The 11,289-nt window shown below is 57.4% G+C and overlaps 3 protein-coding genes across 3 annotated transcripts; all 3 read left to right on the top strand.

Annotated features, from left to right (window-relative positions):
- Positions 1–2,948: 2,948 nt before the first annotated feature.
- Positions 2,949–3,572, top strand: LOC114578935 (octapeptide-repeat protein T2-like). The gene has a single exon (XM_028692563.1). The coding sequence runs from the start codon at positions 2,949–2,951 to the stop codon at positions 3,570–3,572; it is 624 nt and encodes a 207-aa protein (XP_028548396.1).
- Positions 3,573–3,822: 250 nt separating this feature from the next.
- LOC114578934 (ribosome-binding protein 1-like) lies at positions 3,823–5,061 on the top strand. The gene has a single exon (XM_028692562.1). The coding sequence runs from the start codon at positions 3,823–3,825 to the stop codon at positions 5,059–5,061; it is 1,239 nt and encodes a 412-aa protein (XP_028548395.1).
- Positions 5,062–5,246: 185 nt separating this feature from the next.
- Positions 5,247–6,140, top strand: LOC114578933 (glycine-rich cell wall structural protein 1.8-like). Its single transcript, XM_028692561.1, has one exon. It carries the CDS (start codon positions 5,247–5,249, stop codon positions 6,138–6,140), a length of 894 nt encoding a protein of 297 aa, XP_028548394.1.
- The last annotated feature ends 5,149 nt before the right edge of the window (positions 6,141–11,289 follow it).

Raw genomic sequence — 11,289 nt, 5'->3', positions numbered from 1 at the left:
TTCCTTGCAAGTTGGGAGTAGATGCTCTGAATATGCCATTATATATATTTATCAGGAATAAAACATTAAAAATTATAGGTTGGTGATCGATGATAGGAATGATGTAGAATGTCATCCTGAGATTAATCAGAATCAGAATGAACAACGTAAATTATATCGAGCAGAATTGAGCTGCGGTAACAAGCACAGGGGTGACACGGTGCATTCTGATTGGTCTCCGTATAGGAGCATTATCGAGTTGCGGTATCAAGCACATGAGTGATGTGGCGCATTATGATTGGTCTTCGTACGGTGTTCGATGTCCACACAAAATACTTAATCATAGGAGTGACAATGTGTGGATATTGGGAGCAGAAAGCCGTTCGATTTTATTATTGTCATGTGTTGTTACTATTCATCTATGCGCTTTTAGTGTGTTTTTATTGTTCGTAATCACAAAATCAAACGGTTTTCTTTTTACTGACTCCGCATATAATAATATCTATTATGGTCTTATATATATGATAGATATGAAATATTAAAAATTTTGAGTATATACTTGATGTAAACTAAATGATAATGTGTATGTAGAATCCTTGTAGAGACTTTACAGGAGGAGGGGGGCAGGGGAGGGGAGGGGATGAGGAAAGGAACGAAGAGGGATGCAACAGGGCAACTCGATGTAGGACCGGGTGAGCGAGACAGAACAAAAGAAGGGGGAGGAAGTCGCCGGAACGCAAAAGCGGAGCGGGGGGGGGACCGAGGGAGCACGGGGGAGAGGGAATGAGTGGAACATGAGTGAAACGCGAAAGAGAGGAGGGGAACAGCAGAGAGGGACGGAAAGAGGGGAAACAGAGAGGGGGGGGACGGGAAGGAGGAGGGGGAGGAAGGGGAAGGGAGTCGGAAGAGAGAAGGGGCAACCAGGGGCACCCAAAGGAGGGGAAACAGGAAGGGGGGAAGGCCATAAACCGGAGGGGCAGAGGCAAAGGGGAGGGTAGGGGGGGGAGGGGGGAAGAAGGGAGGGGAGGAAAAGGATGAGAGGAAGGGGGAGAGAATGAGAGAGGGAGGCCGGAGGAGAAGGAGGAGGCGCAGAGGAGAAAGAACGGGGGGGAAAAAGTAGAAATGAAAAAAGGGAAGGGGAAAGAAGAAGAGAAGGGAGAAAAAAAGAGGAGAGGGAGGGAAGCGCAGATAGGGAAACAAGGCTGAGAGGGGCGAGAGTGAAGAGGGCAAAGAGCAGGAACGCCGGACGAGGGGGAGAGGAAGGGAGGAGGCCGAGGAAAAAAGAGGGGAAGCAGAAAAGTAGGGGTGTAGTGGGAGAGAGAAGAAGGAAGAAAAACTGGGAGAGATGAACGGGGCGCAGGGGAAGGGAGGGAAAACAGGTTAAGAGCATGGAGGAGAAGGGGGAAGAGGAAGAGAGGAGCAGGGAAAGGTGACGGGGGGAGCAAAGCAGGAGGAAGAGGAGACAGGTGAGAGAGAGGGCGAGCGTGGGGCAAAAGGAAGGTGAAAGAGAGGAGAGAGTAGGACGAAGAAGGAAGGGGGCAGGGGGAACAGGAGGAAGGGAAGGAGGCCGCGGAGGAGAGAAAGGGAAGAAAAAGGGCGAAAGAAAGGGGGGGAGAGAGGGCAAGTGTGGGAGGCGTGGAAGGGAGGCACAGAGCAAAAGAGTAAGCAGAAAAGTAAGGGAAAGTGGGTGCAAAGAGAGGAGGAGGCGGCGGGGGGATGAGGGGCGGCGCCCGCCTGAGAGACAAAACGCACGTAAAGAGGAGAGGTAGGAAAGGGAGAGAAGGAACGCCAAGGAGCGAACAAAGAGGAGAGAGGCGGCGGAGAGGAGAGGGAAGATACAACGGCACACGGCGAAGGGCGCAGGGAGGCCGCGGAAGGGGCCGAAGCAAAGGGCGCGAAAGAAAAAAGGGGCACAGAAGGGAGCAAGAAGAGGAAAAGAAGGAAAGGGGGTGAGCAGAAAGAGGGCAGCCACAGAAGAAGAAGAAAGGCGAGAAGGGAACGAAGTGGAACGGGCCCAGGGGGGGGGCAAAGGGGGGGGGCCGGAATGCACCCCCCGGAGCAAAAAAGGGGGGGGGCCAGGGGGAGCGGAGAAAAAAGGCAAGCCCAGGGATGTGCGCGGGGCCAGGGGGCAGACATAGGGGCACAAAAAAGGGACGGAAACAAAGAGCAAGAAACGGCGGCCGAGAAGAAACAAAAGAAGGGGGGGGCAAAAGGGGAAGTGAGGGGGGGGGGGGGGAGAGGAAGGGGTGGGGGAAGAAGGGGAAAAAGAAGGGGGAAGGATACAAAGGGGGAAACAAAAAAAAAGGGAAGGAGAACAAGGAGGGAGAAAACGAGGAAAAAAAAAGGGGGCGGAATGAAGCGGGAAGGGAAACGGCGGGGACAGACCGGCGGAAAGCAGAGGGTGGGAAAGGAAATGGGGGAACCGAAGAAAAGAGTGGGAAAACAATGAAAAAAAGGCCGGAGTCGTAAGGAAAGACAAAGGCGGAAATGGCAAGACAAGAGAGACAGAGAGAGAAGGCGAGAGAATAGGGAAGACAGCAGGGAGAAGGCGAGGGAGAGAGGGAAAGCGAGAGAGAAGGAAGGCAGCACCAGCCAAGGGGGAGGGAGAACGAACGGAGAAGGCAGGGAAAGAAGAAAAGGAGGGAGGGAAGGAAAGCGTAAAAAAAGAAGAAAGAGGGGCCCGACAACCCGGAGGAACGCTGAAGGGAGAGGGGGAAGATCCAGGAAAGGGAGAAGCACGGAAAAAGACATGGAAGGGGCAAAGAAGCAGGGCAAGCAAAGAAAATGAGGGGGGCAAGCGAAAGGAAAAAAAGCCAGGACCAGAAAGAAAAATAGAGGAAAGGCGACGCGGGAAGGAAGATGCGAAAAAGAAAGTGGAGGTGCGAGGGCGGGAAGGAAGGCAAAGGGGAGGGCCGGCGCTCGGAGATAAAAAGAGGCCGGAGAGCCACGAAACAAAGGGGACGCGGGAAATGGGCAGGGGGCCACAAAAAAGGAAGGCAAGCGCGGCCAACAGCGCAGGGAAAGGGCAGGGGGAAAGTAACAGGCAAAGCACAAAGGCGGGGAAAGCGCACGGGCAAAGTAAAGAGAGACAAGAAGCAAGACAGAGAGAAGCGCAACAAGAACAACGAAGAACGAGGAAAGGAAGACCGGGAGGGAGGAAAAAAAAAAGGGGCGACAGGCAAGGAGGAAAGAAGAAAAGGGGGAAGAGCAACCCAAAGAGGCAAAGGAGAAGAGGGAAAGGAAAGCAAACGGAGAAAGAAAAGAGGGCCGGCCAGAAAGGGCAAAAAGGGAGAGCAGGAGCCAAAGGGGCAAGCAAGGAGCACGGAAAGAGGACAAAGAAAAAGGGGGCGGGGAGACACGCCGGAAGCCCGAAACCGGGAAAAAAACAGGCGAAAGCCGTAAGCCAAGCAGCGAAAAGGACAAAACGCAGAGGAAGAGAGGCGGATGCGCTGAACGGCAAACGCCGCCGAGAGACCAACCAGAGGCGCCCAGGCACCGCGGCGGCGGGGAGGACAGCGCAAGGCAGGCGCGGGACGGCGAACGGGGGGGGGGACGCCGGACCACGGTCGGGGCGGGGCGCCGCACAGAAGTAAGGGCCAAAACCAGCGAGGGCAAGAGGCGAAAAGCGACACAAAGGGACAACAAGAAACGAAAAGAAAACCGGGAAGCAGGCCAGGCAAGGGCCAGCCAGCGGGCGCCCAGGGCAGGGGGCAGAGGAGGCACAAGGAAATAAGAGGGGAATGGAGCGCGGGAAACGGAAAGCCAACGACAAGGGCGGGGCAGGGAAAAAGGGGACGGACAAAAAAAACGGGGCGAGAACCCCGACACGGGGGCCCGCGGGGCATGGGAGCAGAGAGCAGGCAGGGAAGCGGAAACAAGCCAAACAGGAACAAAAGAAGCAGCGGGGACAGGCAGAGAAGAGCACGCGGGGCGGGCGGGCCAGGAGGGCCAGGAGAGGAAGCCGGAGGCAAAGAAGCAAGAGCAAAAGGGGCGAAGCGAAGGGAGAAGAGGAAAAAACAAGAAGAAGAAAGGACGAGGAAACGGGACAGGCAAAAACACGGCGGGAGGGGCGGGAACAGAAGAGAGAAGACGACAAGGACGCGGAGGAGGAGGGGAAGGCAGAAAACGAAATGCAGAAGGGAGAGGCCGAAACGGCAGGGGGCAAGGCGGCCACAGGACGAAGAGGAGAGGGAAAGTACAACCGAGAAGGAGGGGCAAGAGGAGCAGAACAGGGCGGGCAGGGAGCGTGGCAACAAGCCAAGAAAAGGGGAGGCGGGAGCGGGCACGGAGGGCAGGGGGAGGGCAAGCCGGGGGAAGGGACCGAACAAGGGGTGGGGGGCGGCGCGAAAGCGGGGCAAACCGAAAAGAGGGCCGGAGGGGGAGCGGACCGGGGGAGGGGAGGGAACAGGGGCAAGGCGGAGCCAAAAGAAGGGGGGCGGGGTGGGGCGGGGTCGGGGGGACAAACTAGAGGGGGAGGGGAGAGAAAGAACGAAAGACCCGGAATACGAGGGGAGAAAAGGGGAGGGACGAAGAAGAAAAAGGAGAAGGCAGGGCAGGGGAGCGACAGAAAGTGAAACCGGAGCGCGCGCGGGGCCGCCGCGCCGGGGGGGGGGGAGAGAGAGGAAGGGGGCACGGGAGGAGCGAGACGGAAAGGCGGCGACGGTGGCGGAGCAGAGGAACCGCAAAAGGGGAAGAAAAAGAGGGAAGGGGAGGGGAGGGAGGGCCGACCCCAGAAACCGGGGGGCCAACAAAGGAAAAAAACCACAACGGCAAAAGGCGGGGCCCGCCAGGGGCAAAGGGGCACGAGCACCGGCCAACCGGGGCAGCGCCAACGCAGGAAAGAGGGGGCGAAGTGAAAGGAACTCGCGTCGGGGGGGGGAAACAGCGAGAGCCGCAACCACAACGGGGGCGGGCAGGCCGCCCCAGCAGCGGCAAGCACCGGCAAGCCAGGGCCCAGACTCCAACCGGCCAAGGCGGAGAGGAAAAGGGGCCCCGCGAAAAAGGAAAGCAGGGGGCGGGCCGCTGACACAGCGTCTGCGGAGCGGAGCCACGAGCAGCGGAGGACTGGGGGCGGGACGGTGAACCCCCAGGAGGGAGAGGCAGCAGCAAAGAAGGAGGGGGGGGACGGGAGTAAACCCGAAGCAGGACCCCGGAAAGGGGAGGAGGAAGGAGGGCGGGGACAGCAGACCGAAAGAAGGGGGGGGAAACGGGCAGGGCGAGGGAGGGAGGGCGGGAGAGGGGAAAGGCGGCGAGGAGAGGCGTGGAAAATGTTGGCGGGGCGAAGGGGAGCCAGAGGCGGAAAGAGCCGGCGTGATCAGCGGAAAGACAGCACAGAGGACGCGGGCGAGGAAAGGGAAAAAGTAGGAGGAGGGGGGACGGAGGAGGGGCAGCGGACAGGACGGCAGAGAAGGCGCCAGAGCAAACGCGGCCAACCGGGGAGGGGCGCGAAGCCAGGGGGGGGGAAGGACCGGGGGAAAGCACAGAAAGGGAGGGTGGCGGGCAGGGCGACAGAGACGCCAGGCCAGAGGGGGCCGGGGGAAAGAAGAGGAAAACGGAACGGGGAGAAGGAGGAAAGTGCAAGGCACGGCGGCCAGGGGGCGGGCGGGGGGGGGGGGACAAGGGGGGAGTTAGCAGAGGGCACGAGGCCGGAGGGGGGGAAAGGGGGGGGCGGAGACCCGCGGCAGAAGGGGGCCGGAGACCCAACCAACGGGAGCAGAGGGACCGAGCAGAAGGGAGCGGGTAAGACCGAGCAAAGAGGGACAGGTGCGCAGGGAGGGGGGGGCGCGACGGCGGCGGGGGACGATGCGCGCAGAAGAAGGAAGAGGAGGGGGGGGCGGGAGGAGGGAGGAGGAGGAAGGAAGGGAGAGGGGTGGGAACAGGGGGGAGGGATGCAGGCGGGGAAAAAGCCCAAGCGGGGGAGCGGGGAAGAAAGGGAAGGGCACGCAGGGAGGGCAACGGGGGAAGAAGGAGACGCAGGGGGCGCAGGAGAGGAAGGAAGAGGGAGGAGGGGGGGAATGGGATGCACAGAGGCGCCCGGGGACGAGGGGGGGGGGAGAGGAACAAGCGGGGAGGAGGGGGCAGGGAGGGAGACAAGGGGGGGGCAGCAAAGAAAGGGCGGAGGGGAGAGGGAGGAGGAGGGGGGAGGAGAGAGGAGGAGCTGAGGGAGATCGCGGGGCGAGGACCGGCCGGAACCGCACGGTGCGGGCGGGGACGGGACGCGGCACGGCACGGACCGGCGCGGGTGGGCGCGCAGGACGGAAAGGGAGGGGGGCACAGGCACAGGCACGCGGCAAAGGGGGAGGGAGAGCGACGAGGGGAGAGCCGGAAGACGGACGGAGAAAGGGGACGGAGCCAGACCAGGCATAAAAGAAAGGGCGGGGGGAGAAGAGGAGAAGGAACAGCGACAGGAGGAAGAGAGGGCGAGGAGGGGACGGAGGGGGCAAGGGAGGCAAGGGAAAAAACAGTGGGCGGGAAGGAAAAGGGGAGAGGGAAGAGGAAGGAGGGGGAAGAGGATAAGCGGGAAGGAGAGGAAAAAGAGCAGGAAAGAGGAACGCAGGGGGGGAGGGACAAGAGGGAGGAGGGGGGGAAGAGGGACGGAAAGAATAGAGGCGGAGGAAAGAAGGAGCAGGGAGGGAGAAGAAACGGGCGCGGCGGGGAGGAGCCCCGGGCGCGCGCGCGGGCCGCCGACAGAGAAGGGAGAAAGGAAGGGAAGGCCCGGCGCGCACGGGCGCGCGCGGAGAGAGGGGGGAAGGGCAGAAGGGGGCGGAAGGCAGACGAAGGAAGGGGAGGGGTGGGAAAAAGAGGGGCGGAGGGAAAAAAGTGAAGGGAAAAAAAAAATGCGGAGAAGGAGAACAAGCCGGGGCAAAGGAAAGCGGCAGGCAGACAAAGGGGGGACGATGCGAAAGCAGGGGCGACGCGAAAGGGGGGGGGGCGAAACAAGGGGGAGACGAAAAAGGAGGGGGAAAGGAGGCCAAACAAAAGGGAAAGAGCGCAAAAAAAAAAAAAAGCGATGACCAAGGAGGAAAACCACAAGGTGCGGGGGGCGGCGCTGAAGCACAGGGGCGGGGAGCGGTGGGTCAGGGAAAGGGGGGGGCCACGGGGCGGAAAAGGGCAAAGCGCAAGGACAGGGCGGAGGGAGCCAGGAGGGAGGGAAGGAGAGGCCAAAAGGGGGCAAGGGCAACGGAGGGCAAGGCAGAAGGAGGAGGGAGGAGGGCGGAAAGAGGGGAGGAGAAAAAAGTGAATATGGAGAGTAGGGGAAAAGGGAGAGGGAAAAGGGGGGAGGGAGAAAAGGGGGCAGGAGGAAAAGGAAGAGGGAGAAAGGAGCAGGGAGAAGCGGGAAGGGGGAGAGGGGCCACAGAGACACGCGGAAGACGACGCGCGAGAGGGAGAGCCAGGGAGAGGGCCGAAACGGGGCGAAGAGACGCAGAGGCAGGGGCGCGAGAGCGAAGCCACGGCAGCCACATCGTAGCAGCACGCAGCGTCTGCCAACAGGGAAACGGAAGGGCTGCGAGGGGGATGGCAGGTTGCCAACAGGCACGCAGATAATAAGGCCATGCGTCGCACTCTCTCTAGCTGTGAGAGAAAGTGGGTGCTGGATATGCGTGCGAGCAAGACTAGGAGCTCTGAAGACATTGTGGTTCCGTCAGCGGGTGCAACCTAGGCACGGATTAAGTTTAAGGTATATGGTAATGAAGATGCCGCATGTCTGAGCGCGCTACGAGCTAGGTCTGGAAACCAACGGACCGAAGAGAGCATGATTTTAAATCTGGTGAGTACGCGGACGATAGTGATGGTGAGATTAGCACCTCTAAAGGCACAGGGCCCTGGCGAAAGACGAGGATCGAGGAATATTGTTGTGAGATCGTCCAGTCTGAGGCAGGTGTAAAGCCAGTAGCAAATAGTAGTAACCTGGTCCAATAGAGTCAAGGTGGCTGGCAAGGCGCGCGTCGACCAAGTTAGAAAAAGAAGAGGGAGGCCGGCAGAGGGTGGGCATGAAGTGCTCAAGATGCAATAGGTAGAGCAAAAACAGTAGAAAGAGGGCAGGAGAGGGTGGCGTAGGAATAGTAAGGTAGCTAACTAAGAGAAAGCCGGGGGGGCACTGGATGAGGGAGAGGACACGACAGATAAGCGGGGGGGTCCTCGCCAGTGATGATTGGTGAAGGAAAATGCTGCAATGGGGGCATGGAAAGGTGGATTTCTTTTTTTAAATAAAAGGTACGGGCGAAGAGGATGCTAGAAATGGTGTAGAAGTATGACATTGTACATGTTTGATGAGGATTGAAGCCCAGAGCATGCTGTTAGGATATCCTGTGTGTTGTTCTAGCCCATAGAAATGTAGGCCTAATTTTCTCTTTCCCATACATATGCAAAGTCAATAGTTGAGACTGTTTCAAATTAGTCATGGGGGGAGTGAACCAAGGGAAGGGGCAAAGCAGTGGTGTGGGGAAAAGGTTGTCATACCAAGGCGAGAGGCAGTAGCTACTTAAGGCTAAAGTGAAGCATCACCATAGCAGCAATGATGCAAGGCAACAAATTGACGAGGGAATGAGTGTATATGTGCAGAGGGATGGGAATTTACTAACGTATGACTGTGAGAGGAAATAAGGGAACCTGAAGGACACGAGATATACGGGTATGAAATGTAGGTGCCAATACGAAACAGAGCAGAGTGGGGGTTAGGCTGTAAGGTCTAATATGTCTAAGCAGGGGGTGACGGGACGTCTAGATAACAGGAGTCAGACAGAGGGGGAAAGTGGGTTAAGCAAGCAGTCGGCGTAAATGGGATATGAATGTAGCCCGCAATCGCAAATGGAATGATCCCACGAATGATAAGTTTCTGAGATGAGATAGAGTATTGGGATCTATGATCATGGAAGCATGGTGAGGTGATCAGAAAAGACGCAAAAGTGGGGAATTGAGGGCAGAGCGAGCATGAGAAGAATGGGAGACTAGGTAGTGAGGGCGGAGTGCATGGAATAAAAGAGAACCGGGGAGGTGGGAGGACGAATCAAGTAAAAACAGTTACGATAAAGGCATGAGATTTTATGTGAGATGATTTACAACATCAGTGCATGAAGTAATATAAATGCGAACGCTGTGGGCGTTGCTGTTCCCAAGAGCCACACATGGGCACGCTCTCGCTGTAAGGAGGAACGAGGCGAGGGGTGACATGTCGAACACGCGGATAACGAAGACCAAGCAGTATAGGCGCCATAGCACGCAGGGGCTGGGAGACCGCAACGCTTTTTGAGAAGGTCTGTGTCCGAGTACGGAGACCTAATGTCATGTAAGACCCCATTAGATTGTGGGCACCCCTGTGTGGTGTGGTGACGCACGCAGGGCGGCGCGAATTTGATATTTGGGACGTTTGGTGGGCAGTCGGTGGCGGAGGAAGAGTCTATGGGGACATGCGAGAGCATGGCCGAGCTGGTTTTAGCACCAACTGAGAGGCGTGGAAGGGGTTTTTTTGAGAGCCAGAGATAATAGTATTGATGAGAAGGGGCAGTAGCAGTTTGCACGCGTATCTGCGTCAATCGGTAATGTGATAAAGCCTTAATTTTTAGTTTTGAGTGGCAAATGGGGCGAAAAGAAGTCACAGGAATGGAAGTAGAACGAGAATGACGTGAATGTCTTTTATGTTGGATGCGCAAAATTAAGGGCATAGCTCGATTGATGCAATAGTGTGGCTGGTGTATGCGTGGGAAACGTTATTGCGACGTGAGGGGCGACTTTTCCAAACCAGACAGCGGGTTGTGGGCTATGCGATGTGGGGCGATAAGTTCAGACGGACGGAGAGGCGCCCGGCGGCAAACGTGTTTGGTTTTGCGATTTTTTACGGAGAAGGCGCTCGGGGGAAGGGTTTCGACGGTAAGCGGAGCGCAGGTGAGGCTGCCGGGCCCGGGTCTCCGAGCCCGAGCAGACCGTGTTTGTCCGCGGTCGCCCTCGCAGAGGGGGCGGCTGTCGCCGTTTTTTCCGTGCCCGGTTGTGTCGGCGTCTTGGAACCGCTGGATTCAGGTGTAAGGGGAAGGAGGGAGGGCATCGGGAAGAGGGGGGAAGGGGGAGAGGAGGGGGAGGATGTGGTGGTAGGGGGGGAGAAGAAGAGAGGGAGGGACATAATGGTGGGGGGGGAGGGGGGGGGGAACGACTGTGGGGGGTGGGGATGGGGGAGGGATGATGGGGGGGGGCGTAAGTTCAGAGAGGGAGGCAGGTGATGGCGAGCGAATGGGGGGATTTAGACGATGTGGAGGATGGGGAGTGAGGGGGAATATGGGGGTGGCGGAGCGAAGCTTGTGGCGGAGTGTGGGGGCAATAGTGGAGAGAAAGGATTATTTTATCTTTGGCGAGACAGAGTAGGGTGCGCTTATCTGGAGTCGGTGGGATGCCGTTGTATGGTGAAGTAAGGCGTCCGACGGGGAAAGGGAAGCACAGGGCGGATAAGCGAAAGCGCAATGGGGGCCGGAGCGAACCAGATAAAAGAGCAGGCAAAGGCCGAGGAGGAAAGGGAAAGGAAGCAGGCACGGAGTGTGGAGAAATGAAAAAAGAGTGGAATTTAAGGTAAGGTGTAAAGAGAGAAAGTGCGAAAAAATGTGAAGCTCTGAGGAGAAGTGGGTGGGGGCCAATGGACACAAAGGGGTAGGGGATAGGGTGAGGTGTAGAAGGAGGGGGGAAGATGGGAGGGAAAAGGAGGTATTGAAGCGGGAGGGCATTTTTTTTTATTTGTAATGGGAAAGGGGAGGGGAACAGGATAGGATCTGCACGGGTGAGTAGGAAACATAGAGAGGAAAGATATAAATAGGAGATTGTGAGGAAAGAAGAAAGTAGTTTGAGAGACTAGGATAGGCTGGGTAGTTGTGGAGCCGTGAAGAGTAAAGGTGATGATAGGAGCGAAGGGGAGGGAGTAGATGTGTATGGTTGGGATGAATGCATTATGATGTAAGTAATATAGGTATGGAGTAAGGGGGTGGAATAGAGGACAGCTCAACCAATTGTATCCAGGAGCGGAATAGTGTGGGAGGTATGTTAAGAGAGGAAGCGTTTATCGAATTTTCTGTGAGATGGACTGTCACTGCGGGTAAAAGGGAATTGAGACAAACAAAATCCCATAGTGGGAAGGAGGGAAGGAAGTTAAGTTAGTCAGCGGCTGAGCGGCACGCAAAGGAATATTTGTAGCTGGGGTAGGTTTCCTATGGAGTGTTGTGCTATGATCGGCCGAGGTCGTAGTGATATGTGTGAGATAGCGGATAGCGGTAGTTGTATTAGTATGTAGGGGGGGGGGTTGCATCCAAAAAATAGGTAGAAAGGTGTTGGCTT

Source organism: Dendrobium catenatum, unplaced genomic scaffold (assembly GCF_001605985.2).
Source record: "Dendrobium catenatum unplaced genomic scaffold, ASM160598v2 original_scaffold_226698, whole genome shotgun sequence".
Lineage (NCBI taxonomy): Eukaryota > Viridiplantae > Streptophyta > Magnoliopsida > Asparagales > Orchidaceae > Dendrobium > Dendrobium catenatum.
The sequence above is the reverse complement of the archived record's forward strand: the minus strand, read 5'-3'. Positions and strand labels throughout refer to the sequence as shown.